General features: G+C 51.5%; 1 protein-coding gene across 1 annotated transcript in view; it reads left to right on the forward strand.

Moving 5' to 3' along the window:
- Window positions 1–19,144, forward strand: part of IGSF21 (immunoglobin superfamily member 21) — a 172,409-nt gene that overhangs the window by 74,511 nt on the left and 78,754 nt on the right. The window contains exon 3 of the mRNA XM_019541724.1: window positions 440–558. Coding sequence (XP_019397269.1) covers window positions 440–558 — 119 coding nt within the window. The remainder of the gene's footprint in view (window positions 1–439; window positions 559–19,144) is intronic.

Genomic DNA, 19,144 nt, shown 5'->3' on the forward strand with positions numbered 1-19,144 from the left:
CGACTTCACGGTCAGGGCAGCTAGGGTCTGGGACCAGCTTCCAAGAGAAGTGGTGCAGGCCCCTACCCTGGGGGTGTTTAAGAGGAGGTTAGACAAACCCCTTGCCGGGGTCATTTGACCCCAGTACTCTTTCCTGCCATGGCAGGGGGTCGGACTCGATGATCTGCTCAGGTCCCTTCCGACCCTAGGAACTATGAATGTATAATACAATACAATATAATATAATATAGAAAAAATGCTGTTATTTTATCAAAACAAACTTCTTGGGTTTTTTTCGCAGCTGTTTTCAGAACATGGCATGGTCAATTCATGGGAAATTCCTGTGGCAGACATGGTGTCTTGTATGCAGAGAGTGTAGTTGGGCTGCAAAGCAGAGCAGTCCTGCAGAAGATACCAATCAGTTTGCAATAACGTTTCCTCTCTCCTTGCTCCCCTCCAGGCTCCCAGAGGTTCGGATCTCAGACAATGGCCCATACGAGTGCCACGTGGGCATTTATGACAGAGCTACCCGGGAGAAGGTGGTCCTGGCATCCGGCAACATATTCCTCAATGTGATGTGTAAGTGCACCTCCTCCTCCTTTACCGGACCAGCGATGCAGGTGTGACGGGTGGGAGAGGAGTCATTTCTGCTCTGAAAGCCTTTGGTCGGGTCCTGGTGGAGAGCCAGCTCGGCTGTCCTCCCATGTCTGAAATGGCTTGACTACCTTGGTGCCGAGGTAGCCAGGTACAACCTGCTTCGCCGCTGTGGCTAAGAGGGCAGGTGCTCTGGATATGTCAGTAAAGGGATTGTGGGTAAACTCCTAGGGCTATTCTAGGGGTAGGCATGGAAAACCCCGCCGGTAGCTCTATTTAGGGAGCTGCCCACTGCTGCCAAATGGGCTGCCCCAGCACGGGGACCACCAAGGGAGCTGCTGTTTTGGCCTCAGGCGGGGCTGGACTGCGCGGTCCCTGGCTCTTCCTTGAGATGGCCATAATGTTGCTCTGAGCTGGCAGAATGCAGATCCTCACCATCAGGGCGGTAGAAAGGACTGTGGGCAGAGAGGGAAAGTCCATGCAGGGGGCTGTGCAAAGGGATTCCCTCCTCCTCACCCCGTCTAACGGCAGGTTTCTGCAGATGCTGTCCCTTCTGCACCTGCAGCCTCTGTGCTATTGTGAGCCTGGGAGATGCTGCTTTGTGCATGAAGTCCTCGGGCACCCGTGAGCAGGGGAGGTGCCACCCCAGTCCGTCGTCTCAGTCCAGTGCCGTGCTGAGCTGCTGCCCCTCTGCCCAGCTCACATGCCCGAGCTGGGTCCATGAGCTATTCAGCAGCCCCAGCCCAAATCAAGGCCTGGTCATGAAGGAAGGTACAATTACCCATCATTTGAAATAGTCGCAACCCTGGAAAATTGGTAGCGTAAATGGACAAGACTGAGAAAAGCAGGGGGAGGAAGCAGAGATGCCAGGAGCAGGGCAGTTTGGCAGCCCAGAGTTTTCCTGTGTGTTAGGTGCCGGGTGGGTAACCAAGTCAGGACCAAGAGGAGAGAAAGGTCCCTCTTCTCATTCAGCATGCATCCCAGACTGCAGTCCTGCTCCCTTTGTACTGGTTAAAGGTAAGAGAGATGCAGAAACCCCATTGCTATCAGCCTTTGGGCATGGTTCAGTTGACTTTCATCAGTGGCACAGCTTTGCCCACAACACTTTTTGTGTTGTGTAGTTCCTTGCCTGCGTGTTCCTGTATCTAGGTTGTAGCTGTATTGGTCTAGAGAAAAAAGCAATCAGGACTCATGGTAGAGGTGATATCTTTTATTAGACCAACTAGATTTTTGCACAAAAAAAAATGGCTTTAATTGCAAGCGTTCTCATTGTGTCTTAAATAAGCTCTAGGGACACTGATGCACCTACATATGTCTCTAATTAAATAATAATGACCAATAGGGAAAAGGCATTTCCTGACCATTAATGAGTGACTGGAGGAATTTGACCAGGGATCGCTACTATATAATGAGAGAAAAAGAACAAATAATTACCGTATGTGTCAAGAAGTTATAAGTTCACCTGCAAGTTGCCATGGATACTGCTGGATATTCTGCACATAGCAATGGGCTTGTCTTGGCAGGTAACGACTGGTACAGGAGCAGGCGCCAGAGACCAGCCTCAAACCGGTTTGGGGTGTACGGACTGGGGGACTTTGCTTCATCCCATTATAGAGGGATAAAGTGGCTGCAAAAATAGGTTCTAAGTGGGAACTTACCCAAAAGTCTGGGCTGTCAGAGGTATTGAGGGCCAGGCCATTTGCAAAGCTGAGGTCCTTGCAGAGTAAGGATTTTGCTGCGGAAAATGGTGCGCTCAACCCATGCAAGCCTGGCAAGGCACTTAGACCCAGGCAGACCTTTGATCATGACAGCGAGGGCAGCCGCTTGCATAGCTGGGCTCGAGATCTTGGTCTGGAGTTTCCCACAGAGGCTTGGCTTCATTTATTCTGCCCGACCCTGCCTCCGGGGCTCCTGCCCCTTCAAGCTCGGGGCTGTTGTTCCACACTCTCCAAAGCCCTGGATAGTTTGACCTTGGTGCTGCCTTCCCTTGCAAATCGCATGGTCTCCCCATGACCATGGGTGCTGCTGAGCCGAGAGCCCACAGAGGACAAGCAGTTGTCTGCACACTTGCTGGTGGATGTAGGGCAATGCTTGCTTGACAGAGCAGGGACGTGTTCACTCTGCCAGAGGTTAAGGACACAGTTAACAGGACTGCAGCAACAGAGGGGAAGATAGATTATCCTGCAGATTGACTACCACAGCCAATCCGTCGGCGGGCACATTTTGTCCTGCATTCACAGAAGAAACTAGGGAAGTTTATATCAGAGTGAACACCCAGCTAGCAGCAGAGGCTGATTGCATGCGGCCTGACCTTCAGCCAGCCTTGCTGTTCCTGCCCTACTCTGCCTCTTCCCACCTGCTCTGCCACACCTCCTGCAGCCAGACTGGGCCCCAGTTTCTCATGGGCAGGACCAGCTGTATCTCCAGTGCTGTGCAGTCTTCACCACCTGTTGCTGTGGACCTGCGGCGCCCCCCATAACATTGCCTGTCCATCCCCATTTCCATCTCTTGCTGCTTTGGGAGCAGCCCACTTCCCAGGTCCTCATGCTACTCCTCCAGTCTCCCAGCCCCCAATCAAGTGCCCTGTCCTAGCTTATCTCTGCAGACCTCTCTGATAACCTGCGACATCCTTCTGGTCCCATGCTCGGTCCTCCTGTCCCCTCTACAGCAGGGGCAATAGCAGCAAAAGTTTTGCCTCTGGCTCCCTGCATGCCCCTAGGTTAGTTATTTAACCTGCTGGTACCCAGTGAGTTTCTAGCCTTGAAATACAACTCCTTATAGCTTAGCCAGGGCCTGTTTCAGCCTTCCACTCCAACGGTGCACAGTGCTGTCATTTCAGACAGGTCGCTCTTGGGAAGGCAGGCCTGTGGCCTCCGCAAAGGGGAAGCAGAAGTCATACTGGATTAGCTGCATAAAAGTGCCTCGAACGGCTTCCCCACCGTCGGCTCTCTGTGTCTTTCAAAGAGCCTAATCGCCAGCCGGTATTGACTGGCTTCCCCAGATCGAATCCTTCACGCCAGGATGCTTTGTTTAGATACAGAGAGCATTTAAACAATAAAAACCACAGCAAAGCAGACGAAGAGTAACAGGGTCACGGGAGGAATTCCTAGTGCTATCGGGGCGGAAATACCCACCAAGGGGGCCTTCGAGAGAGAGAGTTTGGCTGCAGCACCTCTCTGTCTCTGTGTACAGCACTGCACTCTTAGCCGAGAAGGTTTGCCCTACTTCCGGGCATCAGATGTTGGAGACAGGACACCAGTGGGACACCAATGGGCGCATGCATGATTTTTTTATCCACAATGGGACAATTTGCCCCGATCAAACTAAAATACATCGGAGGTGGTCAAAGTTGCCATGCTTAAAGACATTTTTACAGGAAAACATATCATGCATGTGTACATGGTGACGCTATGACGTTAGACAAATGATGGTTTCTCGTCACCATTTGTCACATGTACATGGCCCCACGATCACGGGTGCAAGCACCCCGAGAGTCAATGGGGCAATAGTCTGAGCCAGCTGCCCTCCACTTACGGACCAAATTCAGCCTTTGCAAGAGTATTTTTCCACGTCATGTAAGCAAGGTGGGGGACTGTGTGAAGCCAGGACTTCTCTCTGCCAAGTCATACCAGCTTCGGGGACCAGCTTCTTCTTGGAGAGGCCATGATTTCTCCTGACTTGTGCCTGAGGAGCAGCCCCACTCCCAACAGCAGCCGCCTTCCCTGCGCAGAGCACCGGGGCAAGCAGGATTTCTATTCCCCGCACCTCCCTGCTCCACTTGACAGCAGTCAGAATACCACCCCGCACAGCCCCACCTGCCCCAGGCACTGAATGAGCTCTCTATACCCCTGAGAAGAGGCCTACCACGGCAAAGCTGTGGGAGAAAAGCCTGTAGGAATAGCCAAGCTGTGGGAGAAAAGCCTGGTCAGCCCTTTGTTCTGGTGCTTAGATACCCAACCTGTTCAAGCCAAGTGAGGGCTCCGCTCCATCCAGATGCCCAGAGTGCCAAATAAACAGCCAGATGCAAAGTGGCTCCTGCATCCAAGTCAAAAGCTCTCCCGAAGGCCTCGAGTCCTCTCCAACCCTCAGGAAGGTCTCCCTAGCGGTGCTGAGCACACGGACACCACAGCGCTGGGAGGCAAAGCGCCAAAAGTTTAACCCCCAGCCCTAAACTCAGGAGCAGGCCAGTCGCTCAGCATAAACTATTCCAAAAAAAACCTCTAGAGAAGGGAAAAGGTAGTTCTCGGCTGCATTCGGCTTCTTTTCTCACCACGAAGATGGGATGGTCAGACCATCCTGTGAGATGCCATACTCTTAGGAGGCAGCTGGACCTATAAATCAGCCTTAAAAGCAGCAAGGATGTGTGAGCAGGCAGCCTAAAATATAACCCCCAGAGTGAGTGGCTCATGGAGAAAGGCCCTGCCGTAAAATCCAGCAGCCTGTTCCTGGCACTCATAACATTAAAGTAATCATGCTCCCAGTGCCTAATGAATCCAGCCTCCTGCCCCGCTCCAGCCAGCTGATACACCAGTCATTAGGTTTTAATCACTCTGCAATTCCCAGTGTGCCTGCAGAGATGGCAGAACACCCTGCTAACAGATCTCTCTGCTCTCCCAGGGCCCCTTCCTCCCATGGAGAAGAGAGCGCTTTATAAACATGCCATTGAATTAAGGCTCATCACCTCCCTTGAGGAGGGTGGTCTGTATAATGATCCCCTTGTTACCAAAAAGGAAATTGAGGCACCAAAGGGGAATGCAGCTGGCTCAAGGTAATGTGAGGAGTCCCAGGGAGGACCTAGAAGTCCTGACTCTCTCCCTCTTTCTGCTGCCCTTGCCAGTAAACGATCCTTTCTCATTAGGATTTAAAGCTGATGGCCACCTCCACGTTGTTTCCAATTTCATATTCTCCAGTGAGTAGGACGTTATAGTCTCCAGCGTCCCATCCTAGCCAGAGTGAAGTGACATTATTATTAACATCTATATCACTAGCACCAAAGACGTTAGCTGAGATCAGGAGCCCCCTTTGTGCTGGGGCCAACACGTCATAAAACCCCGGAGGAGACAGTCAACCCAGAGCAGGGAAGGACTGTCATCTCCAATTTGCACATGGAGGATAATGGCACAGAGAAATGTAAGCGACTCGCCCAAGGTCATACAGGGAGTCTGTGGCAAAGATCTCAAGTGCCAGGCCTTGCCCCCAAGCCCAGCCTTCCTCGGGTGTCATAGCTTCTCATGGGAGAGCATTGAGGGGGTTTTTTGCACCCCACCACTCCAACTGTGTCCCCACACCTCCCATTGCCCTTCTCGCTCCTTCCAGCCCTCCCGCTGCTGCCCACAGGCTCTGTGCTGCTCAGCTCTGCATATGACAAGCCTCAGGAACCGCAGGAGATGCAGTGACTTTTGCTGCTCTGTCCTTGTCATCATCTCCCTGGTGAAAACTCCCACATCTCCACAGGGCACCAAGAACAAAGGTGCTCTTGCAGTTATAATATGGTTTTTGAGGGGGGTCGTTCATGCAGAGGCTTGCACACTCTCCTGCCAAGATCTGGTGGTTGCAGCAACAGATGCAGCAGGAGACAGGATAGCAAATGAACACAAATGGGGCCAGCAGCTGGAATGAAGGTCTTCACCCCCAAAAGCCACCCTAAGCAACCTGTCTTCAACTCAGGTCCCCTTGGGCAGGGAAATGCTGGTAGCAGAGAAAGACGGGAGTGTGCATGGGGTGGGAGGAGGGAGACAAGTGCAGATTTAGAAAAGAAGAAGTTCAAGCAGGAGTGTTTAGTGCTTCCCTCACATGCTTCAACCCATCCATCAGCAAGTGCTTTAGAGAGCCAGGGCAGCATCCCCATTTTCCTGACAGAGCAACTAAGGCACAGAGAAGTGCAGCAGCGCTCCCAAGAGAAGTCAGGGCTGGGACCAAGGAAATGCAGGCATCTGCATTCTCAAACTGTATTTTTAGTCTACCTTGAACCATGACAATTTTCACAGAAGAACATTTGTCAAAGACCACTCAACCTCTTCCCCTGAATACCCCATGGCTTAGGGGCTGGGGCACTCAGCAGAGCTCTCAGATGTCCTGCTTTAAATCTCAGCTCAAGTCAGGCTGAATAGTGACTCAAATCTGTCTCCATAGCCTGGGTGAGTGTCTCAACTGCTAACTGCACAACACAAATCCATAAATACGGCGGCGTAAGCAACGGCAATGCAAAATAAAACATATCTGAGCAGTGTTAATTTAACACACTGAAAAGACTTTGGAAGTGGCAGGAAATCCCACTCATGCAAACACAAATGCAGTTGCGGCAGGGTAAATAAGAAAAATCGTGGCATGTACAAACACCCCTAGTGGCTGCGCTGGAGCTGGGCTTGCGTCTCCCAGCTCCTGCCCCCCTGGACAGCTTCCCTTGAGCCCAGCCCCCTTGCTCGCCGTTGACTCTGATTGCTTTTGCCACTTGTTCAGAGGTGTCAGGTCACCAGGAGTGCAAGGATTGAAGCTGGCACTTCAGTGAGTGCGCAAGGTGCCAAACATAGGCTTTATAGACTTTGGCAGTGGTTCCAGTGGAGGTCTGTCATGTCCTGGAGGTTTAATTGAGAATTACCATGGATAATGATTCACATCGCTTAGGAGAGTCCCTCTGAGGTTTATCAGAAGGATCATTCACCACGAGTGACAGGATACGGCTTCAGCCAGCCAAGCTGCTGGGAAGGAGAGGTGGGTGAGATGTTTGTTATAACATGGCTCCTCTAGCAGCAAAGACACCATGGTTTCCTTTGTCATGGGTGTCATGAGTGGCTGGACTCTTTATCGGCTACCATCTGGCCTTGGCGGGGTGAGGCGGGGGACAAGTATCATACCAATAAAATGGAAGGAGCAACTCTGGCATTAAACAATATTCCTTGCTTGAATCTGAAGAGAGCCTGTAACTATAGCTTGGAGACCAATGAGAATGTGTCTCCTTTGTTAACCCAGTGGGTGTGTTGACTCCGAAGACTACCAGTGCTGGTTTAAAAGTCAGCATTGCTCCATTTTGCTCCTAATCAAAGCAGGCAAGAAGTCATGTGTCGAATGGCATTGAGCCTCAGTGTGTTGTGGGGGGTAGGCCCAGGAGTGTGAGAAGAACTTGATAGCATTAGCAAACCTTTCTTTCCCAGGCTAATCCCTGTTTGTCGACAAGTACAGTTTATTTCAAGAGTACACTAGGCACATCTACACACACACGTTTATTGCGCAGTAACCAAAATGACTGCTCAGTAAGGGTGTGCATCTACACATGCATGCCCTTACTGCACAGTAAATATGGTGAATTGAGGGTAACTTTGATACCTGCATCATGCAGGTATCAAATTTATGCCTGATTAGTTACTGCGCAGTAACGCACATATAGACACTTTACTGCACAGTAACACTGTGCGTATGGACTGACTTGGGACTCCCAAGTCAGTCCACACAGCGTTAATGCGCTTTAATGCCTGCATGTGTAGATGCCAGACTATTTCCACTTACTGCATGATAAATTTAAGCTGGAGTAAATGCATGTGTAGACACACCCACTATCTCACATTATATGATGCCAGGAAACCATCAGAGGTAGATCATTGCTTTACCTCTCTTCTCCTGCGTCGCATTATTTGTAACTTCCTATTGTTCAATCCTTCCTAGAGAAATCACAGGGGTGGGGCTGCCGTCTGCTACTCAATGCGTGTCACCATGACAGGAGAGGAGGCAGGAAGGAATTGACTGTGTGTCAGCTGCTTCCTGTTTTACCCCATGGCAAAAGAAAGCTGGAGAGAGGCAGTTAGCCATGTTAGTCTGAAGTCAGGTAGAAGGCAGAGTATAGATGCACCTTTCCTTCATACACTGGAGGTAAAATAAATTAGTGACGCAAAAAAATCCAAGGAAATCTGCAATCAAGGAATGTGTTTCTACTAGAGGAACTGAGAACAGGGACCGGTGATCGGGACTGTTTCCCCACCCACTTCAGCTACCTTGGTTTTGACCTCAGTTATTCCACCTACCTTTGCTCCTCAACTTCAGTAGACTACACTTCCCGCCATTTGAGTCTCAGCTCTGCCCTGTAGAAGGACTGACACCCATCCCAAATTCTGCAGAGGTGAGGCTGAGAGCATTGCATGCCAAGCTCTTCTTGCAACACCATCCAGCTGTGGATGGTGTCTGTGATGTTCATCTGTGAAACAACCTCCCCTGGAGCTTTCTACCTCCATGCAACCATTGACCACCTTAGCATCCGGCCTGCCGAACTCAGCTCTGGCCACCTCCATTTCATCCTTGATAGAGCAGAAATTCAAAGATGGCGTTCACCGCACCTGGTGCCTCCAGCCCCTACCCTTACCGGCTGCTACTACTTGGAGCACGCGCCTTTCCCATTGCTATCTCCTGGGTTGCTTCAAATTAGGCTGCTTTGCTTGTACAAATTAAGGCTACACAGCCCTGATAGTTAACCTTCTCTGCAGAAATGACAAAGGGAGCTCATGCTCGAAGCACAAAGGAGATGGGCTGGGATTGTCTGCAGGGAAGCGTGTGTAGTAATTAAGCACAGCCCTGTCTCTGGCACAGCTCTTTATTAATTTCATCCATGTGCGGAGATTCAGGGGCCGTGACTGACCTTCATGGAGAAGGGAAGCAACAGCTAAAAAAAAGCTCCTTAATAGGGGTGTGTGGGCAGAGGTTATGCTTATTTATGGGAATGATATCTCCATTTGAATGAGGAGATAGCAGCAGTGGTGGCAGCAGCAAACAAGACCCAGGACCTATCCCTGTCTCCCCTGGGTTTCCCCTGGGAAGAATTAATTAGTCCTAATTACCCAGAGGTTGTGGGTATAGTGCACAATACTATGATGGCACCAGCTTGGCACAGGGTTTCAGAAACCCAGTGTCCCAGGACTTACCCATGATTGCAGACTAAGTCACGGGTCACCAAGTCCCAAGAATTAGATAGTGAACCCACATGGTCTTGGTGTGAGGTTTTCTGCACCCTCGCCCTCCAAACCCTGGGGTATATCTCCCACTCCCTATAATTAGGATTTGATCTCCATATGTTTGGCCAGCTCTTCTGGGTTGAGAGAGTTTCCATGATGCAAGTCTGGATTGAAATCAGTGTAACAGGGATAGGAAGCTGCCTGGCGCTCAGGCCTAGCTTCACCGTTGGCAATGGGCAGGCTACACCTTCACGGCCGGGGCTAGGTGAAAGCCCCTGCCTCTGGCTCCGGCATGAGAAGATTTCCAGCAATTCAAAAATGCCTGGCTGGAGGGAGAGTCGGGAAGGCGACCGGTCATTGCAGGGCGCTGCAGCCACTCCCATCAAACCAAGCAGTAAAGATTTCCAAGCCGTCATCACTGGGGCACCTGAAATTCCCCTGTTAAGGTACATGGAGGCATAATAAATGCAGAGCAGGGAAAGTTCATCCATATCCCAGAGCACTTCAATTAATAATAAGGTTATATAAAGGAGGAGGGAACAACCAGACAGAGCGCCATCGGCTCCAGCTGCCTCACGCCTTTTTGCTTTCAGAGAAGGCGACGGGAGGCACGTGAGCTGTGACCCTTTTACCCGGCAGCTCCCCACCTGCATGGCCACCCCTGCCAGTCTGCCTGCTGAAGACTACGGCGGTGCTAGCCAGTGCCTGTCACTTTGCATTGCCCCCCTCCATCCGCTGGTAATGTAAGGTCATGGCCTTGTGCGTGTGAGCAAATGATGGTGCATGCTAGTGGCGGGCTCCACAGGAAGGCTGAGGGACCTGCTAGACTGGGCTTGTTGTCAGCAGGCGCTGGTGTTGTCTGGAGCTGAAGGATTTGGAGTCGAATCCTAGTTCCCCAGGAGATACCCTGTGTGTTGCCCACGGTTGTGGGTTCATTGCCACCTGTGCTGCCAGGACGTAAAGGGCACCTGCCACCGAAGTCTCACAGGTCGACATGAGCCCAGAGGGATCTTGCAGCTACATGCAAGCCAGGTCCCAGCTTGGCTATGAGCTCCACTGCCCACCTGTCCAGGGGCGTAAGGAGTCTCCTGTCCAAGCCCCTTCCCGCGGTGCCATCTCTGCAGAGGGGGCACGCTACTCCCCTTCCCCTCCCCTCCCTTGGATCCATGTCCCGGGCACCACTTTGGTATAAGATCTGTGGCCCACGGGGCGAGGGGCATTGACTGTTATTAGGTATGCCCAGCACTACCCATTGCAAGGACCCTTTTCAGCTGCTTATAATTTTCCTAAGCTTTAATCAGCCACGTTGAAATGTTGCACGTCAGGAATCTGCCTGAGGCCGGTGATTTTTTTTTTTCTTTTTTTTTTTTAAATTAGATCCACAACAGTTCTTTTGTTTCCCAAGCTGAAGCGGGGGAACTAGCTGCTGTTTTGCACATAGTAAATCATCTTCTCTTGACCTGGAGAAAAGCTAGGACCATCCGTCAGAGGAGGAACTTGGAATTGGCTGGTGGGCGGCTCTCTGGTCATGAATGTTTGGTTTTTCCCATGACATTCTGCCTGAATGTGACTGTTTCGCCTTTAAATGCCTTTAAATATTGCATTTTAAATGTTGCATATACATATAAAATGCCTTTAAATATTGCATTTTAAATATTGCATATAAATGCCTTTAAAAATTGCATTTTGCACATGCTTGGTAGAAGCCTCAGTTCCCCAAAGATTTTTCTTTCCCTGCTTTGACCGCTCCTGGCTGCTACAGGGCAAACGAAGGTGAGAGGGACAGAGGCGCTGGGAGTTGGAGTGACGAGGGGGCCTGGGACCGGTTGGGCCAGGAGACTGGGCTCGAGAAGGATGGAGTCCAGGCCGGGCTGTTTATCAAGCATTCAGCCTCGACAGTGATGAGGCTCGCTGAAAAGCCCAATGACATTCCTCAGCCTGCTTTCAGAGCGCGGTTCTGCGTAGCACGCAGGATGTAAAGCCTGGGGCCACACACTGAACAGCGACAAGAAAACAGAGCGGCTGAAGAGCTGCTCATTAAGCAAGCGCCATTCAGCCTGTGCACCGAATGAGGCAGGGGTCCCGCGGAAAAAATACCCTGTGATTGTGTAATTAAAGCCCGCCACAGAATGCCTGAGCGCAAGGGGGCGAATTAACAGCGGCCTTAATTGAGGCACTTCCTAACTTTGCTGTGCTTGACTTTGCAACCTCAGGAGCGTCCTTTCAAGCCGGCGTTGTGCGCGTGCAATGTAAAGGGAGGGATTGTGTGCGGAGGCTGGTGGCCACAAACCCGCTCGGTGCCTTTCTGCTGCTTCAGGAGGGAGGGGCGTTCTGCGCTGGGTACGACGGCAGCCTCCGAATCGGAGATCGCAGCCCTGGAAAGGACGGTGGACCGTGGTGCTGGGGAAGCAGAGGGGTGGGGTGACCCACGTTTCAGGCATGTCCTCTTTGCAGCGTGTAGTCACGGTGCGGGTTTTGTGGTTGTGCTTCATGCAGAAGCTGCGTTTACACAGGGGTAATCAGTAATCACGTCGCTGGCAATGATAGCGCTCAACAGGTTGCTCGTCACCATGTTAAGCGCTTGTCCTGATGGGCTTGCGTAGCACGCGCTGTCCACGCCTGAGCCTTGCAGCAGGTACGAGCCGCTGCTTGGGCCTTTGGAAGTGTCCCTGTCCTGGAAAGCATGGCCAATTAGCGTTTGCTGGAGAACGATGCTTCGAAAACTTCCATCTCCTCACGTGCCCTCCAGCCTCACCGCTGGCTGGGGGCCCGCAGCACAGATCTAGCTGGCAGCTGCAGCACAATGAGGAATGATTCATTTCCGCCGAGCCTGCCAGGGCCAGACCAAAGGATGTCATTAACTGGAGGCTTTGGAGATAGGCCTTTCCATTCTGAAAAGGCCTCAGAAATCGCAGCTCTCTTTCTGAGGGGCCCGTTGCTATCTCCCAATCTAGCAGGAGCCCCCTCCTTCCACGAGGACAAGGGGAATGCCGAGGGGGTGAGCGGCAGCATTATAGTGGCACGTCCAAGGGATGGCTGCAAATTAAATAAGAGACAAGGGGATGGTCAACTAATGCTGGCAGTAGCCTGGGTACTGCAAGGTCTGGAAGCAACTCCTGGCTCTGTCACAGGTTTTCCAAGTGCTCGTGGGTAACTCACTTATCTTCCCACAGCTACAAGACAGCTGCCAAGGGCTGCTGGGAAGCGCTCAGATACTATCCCAATAGGGCCCTGATGAGAGCACTGTCTTGTAGAAAAGCAATGCGACAAGAGAGACCCCAGCCAGCTCAGGTCCCAGCAGCAGGGTAGCGGTGTTAGTGTGCCACTCCTTCCATGCTGAGAAGCACCGATCCTGTTTCCAGTACCCAAGGCAGGCTGAGTACCTTTGCAGGACACTGTATTGTCTAACCCCACGTATAGCTCGGAAACAAAATCGCATCCCTGCTGGAGGGCAGTGGGGCACGGGAGCCAGGGTCCAGAACTGGCAACGGGTTGTGAGCAGTTGGCCCTGTTTGGGCCGCTCAGGACCATCTCGACTGAAAGCGTGAGTGCCGTTCCAAGAGCTGACCCATTCTGCACCATCTACCAGCTAATTGCACTTAACCGGCTCACTGGAAGCCACCAATAAACTCCCCTGGCCTTCAACGGGTCAGGGTTTCCATCTCTTGACCCGGGATGATTTCCAGATTGAATCGAATGCCCTTATGTTGCAAGGCAAGTGATTGCTTGTCCTCTAATCGCTAGTGCTGCAAGCTCGTCTGGGATCAGGGAATGAAGGCAGAGTCCTTCTACCTCTCGAGGGACACCTCTAACAGGGGCCGTGCAGTCAGGGGGTGGATGGTAGGAGCACCGAATCAAGGGGAGGCTCCTCGTGTCCGTGCAACGGGGGCCAGTTCTGCAGGGCCAGTCTGTAAAGGCTCAAGACATACAGGGACTCTGGGGAAAGGGCTTTTGCTGCCCATCTGTGCCATTCATCACGCTGCTACGTTCCTCCATCCTGCGGCCGGACAAGCAGCAAGCACCCAGCCTCTGACGCATCCTGGCCCTTGTCTCCCAGCTCTGCTGATGCACTTTTCATGACAACTGCCTGCAAAACCTGCAGCGGGGTTGACGCTGGGACACTTTACCTGCTGCTGAGTTCAGGACAGACAATCCCTTGGGTGGGCACAGCCTGCCTTCCTCTCAGCCCTGCCAGGAGAAAGCCATCATGCACCCATCCAGCCCAGCCAGCTTTCCAAGGCTTTCCTAGTATCATGGGGCTGGAAGGGACATCAGGAACTCACCTTTCTCAAGGCCACATTGTCCCTGATTGAGGCACCCCAGATGCCTCCTCCCAGCCTCTTCCTCCCTTCCCTGTCTCCCATCCCCACCCTTTTTCCCCTTCCTGCCTTCCTTCCATCCCCTCTTTACCTCTTCCAGCTTGGGGGTGCTGGCTAATTACCAGAAGAAAAGCCACTTAGCATGTAGAGTAGCCCCGCAGCATCTACTAAAATTTAAAAAAAAAACACCAGCAAAAACAACCTCCCCCCTCCCCACCAAACCTTCCAGGCTCTGCCTCACGTTCACTTTTTGCAGCTTTAAACATACATGCCTCTCTGGAGTGAATTAAGAGGCCCTGCTGAGAGAATAATCCTCTGCAGCGGGGAGAGAGGGGGGTCCGCAAAGCAGCTTTATTGCTGAGGCACTGGGACGGAACATATCGGGTTTTTACCATGTGTTTAGACTTCAGCCAGCATCTTAAAAGTTGCTACCTCATGCATGTCGATAGCCCAGGCTCCACGTCCCTGCTGGAGAGGCCTGTGATGGAGAGGGGGGCCGTGATGATAGACATTTGGAGAGACCGTTTTCCAATAGCACTGCCTCACCGGGGTTCCTTGCGCCGCCGGCAAAACCCTGCAGGACTCAGAGTGCCCACGTGACGGGTCGAACGCTGCGGGGTGGCGCGGCCTTGGCATTGACAGCAGCTCGAATTCAGCGAACCTGATCCTCTCAAGTCACCAGTGTCCTTGGGAGGCAACACTGATGCACTGCTGTGCAAAGCCAACACTGAATGCCACCCGTGCAGCAGCCACAGCCTCCCCTCCTCATAGGGGCCATCTGAAGATAACGAGGTGCCCCTAACAATCATGCAGGCTGTGAGAGGACATGGGATTAAAAAGTCCTGACCTAAAAACCTGCGGAAGGAGTTCAAATGGGGCAGGAGCATCTTTGGTACCTCTCCATGTGCCCAAGCTCACCCTAGAAGCTGAAGCAAGATGGCTTTACCCCTTGGTGAAACCAAGCTAATCCACTATGGTTTAGCTTTCACTTACCGTGGGGTAAGAACCAGCCAACAGACGGTTACCGGCATGTCTACATGGGTATTTACGCACATCTAACGTTAATGCACCTTTGCTTAAGGTGCATTAAGGTGATTTAGGCACATGTCTACACATAGATACACTAATATGCATTATGGCGCATTAAATTTTGGTGCAAATAACTACGTTGCATTAGTGCACCTGCAGATGAACTAATGCCCATTAACTCTGCATGTATCCACTGACATACACTGTGTTAATTAATGCACATTAGCATGTCTACACATGCACTAGTGCAGCTTAGCTAGTTGCACCTAAATTTGATACCTACTTTATGCAGGTATCAAATTTAGCCTAAAATTGCCATTTTTAAGGTGCATGAAGGGTATGTGTCTCACACCCTTAATGTACCTTAAAAATGGTGATTTAAGGCTAAGTGCACTTAAAAGAGGCACATGTTGATGCACTCACCATGAAGCAGCTGAGGCCCAGTAAGTCTCTATCCCTTTTAACTTGCTGTAATGTGCTGGTTTGCTATGGCAGTGATGACCAGATTTTTTTTTTAACACCTCTGACTCTCAAAGGCTCCTGCACCCTTGACTGAAGCTAGTTACACGGGCCCAAAAATACAGCACCTGGCTTTGAGGGCTCTTCGCTTGCAGAAGGGGGACAAAATATTCATTAGCAGGAGAAGAACATGAGCAAATATCATTAAAGCTACGGAGCACATTACAAAAAATGATCTGCCCCTTACTTACCCCTTCCCCAGAATATTAAGAGCAGACAAACCGCCGAAATGAAATTAAGAAGCAGTAAATTCAGAACCAATAAAAGGAACTACTCCTTTAATGCTGTGTGTAGTCAACCTGTGGGATTTGCTACCATAGGTGGTCAATTCTGTAGCTGGATTTAAAGAAGGCCTGAATAATTTTATGACCACTAATAACATTTGTAGCTATGCAAGCTAAGATAATAAGGGCAATCAAATCTTATGCTTCAGGGCATAAAATGATCACCCACAGGGAAGAAGGAGGAATTTTTCCTCCATGTACAATATTGCACTGTTGAGTAGGTACATTATGGCTTTCATTTTCTTTCCTTTGCAGCATCAGGTGCTGGCCTTTCTTCGAAGGCTGCAATATCCGATTGCTGTCGTAGACCGTCACGCCTTTTGCACAATGCCAGGGTGATGCAGTTTGCAGGCAAGACAAGAGCAGGGCCCTAATGTCTTGACTTCTCCTCCTGTGTCTAAACCACCTTTCTTCCATAAGAGGAAAATAGAAGGGGGGCATTACAACAGATTACGGAGTTAGGAGATTGTTAGCCCTTTCCTTTACTTCCTTCCTTGTCAGGAGTGTACAGAGAGCAACATTTCTCCTTTCTGATCAGCGTTTCTTCTGCAGAGACACAAAAAGGAAGGATTTCCCAGTAGGTGGGAATGACTTTCACTCTCCAAGTCCATTGCAAGTAAGGCCAATAGCTGCATAATTAAAACCTGACAAGTCTTAGGTCAGCAGAGATGCTTTACAACTCCCTCCAGGCTGGTTCGAAATTCACTGCTCTTGGCATTAGGTAAAGTTTCCTTCCTCCAGACAGGACCTCTAATTGCATGTGATAAGTGACTTTGCGGTCTGTGGCGCACAGGTGCATGGGGTGGGGGGGTTGTAAGGGAGTGAAGCAAGAGGAGCAGGCAGCAAGGGGCCAGGCAGTCACGTGATGAAGGCTGCACTGTAGCACTTGTCACCAGTCCCAGGTGACGGCATAATTTCCCTGCTCCCATATGGCCAGTGCTAATTGCTGACAAGAAACTGCGCTGCCTGGAGTCTCTTATTAGAACCTGTCTGGGATTCGCCGGGTACAGGAGAAACGCCTGTTTTGACAACACACCGGGGACCCGATCCTCACGCTGGAATAAATGAGGGTAGCTCCTCTGATGCCAGAGAAGCAATGCAGATTTATGCTGGCGGTGGATCAAACTGAATTTCTGCATTGGTTTCCTGGAAATCGCAGCCTGGAAGAGCTTCTTAGACCTCCTGCTCTCTGCTGTGCCTGACCTGAGGTAAGGTAGAGCATGGGCATATGAAGGCTGTGGTGCCTTCTTGTGAACTGCCCCACATTTAAGAGCTTTGGATGAGTTCTGCCTTGATGGGTTGGTTGTCATGTCTGCTGGGATGGCTGCATACAGAGCCATCTAGGCCTCTTGTCACTACTGTAATATAAGCAGTCACTCCTAGTGCTCCTTGGAGGAATCACGTGGTGCTTCCATTTCATTCTTGCTTAAATGGAAACAAAGGGAATCAAACCAGGTTTGGCTGCAACGTTAAACTGGTGCAGATCATCCACAGGGCAGCTCCTCCACAGCCAGGGCAGGCGAGAGGCTAGAGCAGTCGGGTTACTGGAAACTCTCATGCCTCCTCCCCACACTGGTATCTGTATGTCCTGTGCATTGCCACCACCCATCCATCTCCCACGTCACCTTCGGGAGAGATTGCAGTCTTGTCCTCCTGAGAGCTGCAGGCTCACTGAGGAGCCCCTGCCACACCAGGTTTGGTGAGGGGTGAGGGCAGATGGTCCCAAAGGAGGCAGCTTTGAACGTCTCCTCTTGGGCGGTGAGCTTCTGTTGTCCATCAGAAAGGAGAAGAGTGGCTTTTATTCCAAAGTGACTGCTCTCTGCGACAGTGCTGTTGTTCCTGGAGATGAACGGAGTTCTCTGCTTGGAGACCCTCCTTCCCACCAGCTGTCATGTGGCAGGACCTTTCCGTTTCCCCCGAATACAGAGGTTTTGCCTGGCCAGGGGCAGGTTCGATAGATCCAGCCACTAGGAAATGCCTGGAGGAAGGCATCTAAGTTGGTCCAGCAGAATCAGCAGCCTCATTGAGCGTGCATCCTCAGCATCCCGCAGTGGGCTCTGCTGTGGGGATGCCAAAGTCCCACTTAGAAAGATGGAGGCGGTATCGCCAGTAATAAGAACTGGTCTTGTGAATCAGACCCCGCCTCGCCACCCTGCCACAAGTGGCAAGTCTTAATTCAGTTTTCTCCCTCGCAGTAAGGACCTGCACCCCCTGCTTCAGAAGCCATGCAGAAGACAGCATCATGGTCCTATGAACAGGCTGTGCTTTATGGTGCTTCCAGGCTGCCATGGATTTCCCTATTGCCTGAGTCACTAAAGACGTCACAGAAACAAACCTGTCTGTCTCTTTACCTGGCTTCCAGTCCCAGGCAGGAAGGGGAAACTTTTTTGCTCTGGAACGTGGGAGCTCTGCAGTCACTCGTAGCCAGGATATCATCTCAGCACCCACTTCCCGGTCCTCATGGACAGAGGCCAGGCTTCTGATGCCAGCGGCTGCACCTGCAACCTCAGCAAAGTCTTTGTGGCAAGTGGACTTTGTGGAGATCCCCACGGTATTCTTTCTTGCTGATGCTATAGCCCTTATAATCCCACAAGCTTTTTGTTGGGAAGACGATTTCCCTTAGGATTAACGCAGTGACAGACTAGCTGCTCTCCAGAAGTTGGGAACGTGGGTGGATTCTGCATTTCCACCCCCACCCTACTCCAGGGGAGCTCACGAGCTGGCAAAGAAGAGAGGAAATGGCAAATCATCTCTCCTGTGATCTTCAACGCTGTGCAGTTTGCAGAGCCACTCGTGCCCGGTGTGTGAGGGCTCCCAGTGGAGGGGCGCAGGGTTCCTCCTCCCCACTTCCAGGTCTCACCGACTGGGCAAATCACTCTGGAAAAGTCGAGCGCCAGTTGATCGTGGTCAGTCCGGTCCATCCTCTGAACCCACAGAGTTTGGGGCATCTCTGCTGGCTGCTTTGGCTCTAGGATCGGCAGCCTGTGCCCCATGGCTCCGGGTCTGAGCCTCTGCCACCCGCGCCATGCCAGCCACCCGGCCAAATCGTCCTGAGTTTGCTACTTCTCACCAGGCCAAGCCCTTCCCAAGGGAGATATTTGGAGTGGAATGAAACTGCCGGCATTAGTGGAAGGGAAAACCCTTCGCAGAGTTTTTCTCTGCTCCATCCATTTGAAACCACCGCCCCCTCCGTTCCTGCTGCGACAGAATCACCTAGTTTTTGGGAGGCTGTGCAGAATCTGAGTTAGGCACTTAAATGCAGGCATGGCATCGGAGAGGGGGTGCTACCTCTGCAGCACTTACATCCGCGGAGGGAAATGCTAGAAGGGGAGCGTTGTCAGGAGAGATGAGGGAACGTGCTTAGCTCTGTTTTGGGGGAGATGAGGCCATGCCGGTGGAGGGGGAGGGAGAGCCACGACACGAATGCAAGGCATCACGGGAGGCTCATTGGCGTGGGAGATAATGCACCTCCCTGGGTGCGACA

Source organism: Crocodylus porosus, unplaced genomic scaffold, assembly GCF_001723895.1.
Source record: "Crocodylus porosus isolate Cpor-Errol unplaced genomic scaffold, CroPor_comp1, whole genome shotgun sequence".
Classification (NCBI taxonomy): domain Eukaryota; kingdom Metazoa; phylum Chordata; order Crocodylia; family Crocodylidae; genus Crocodylus; species Crocodylus porosus.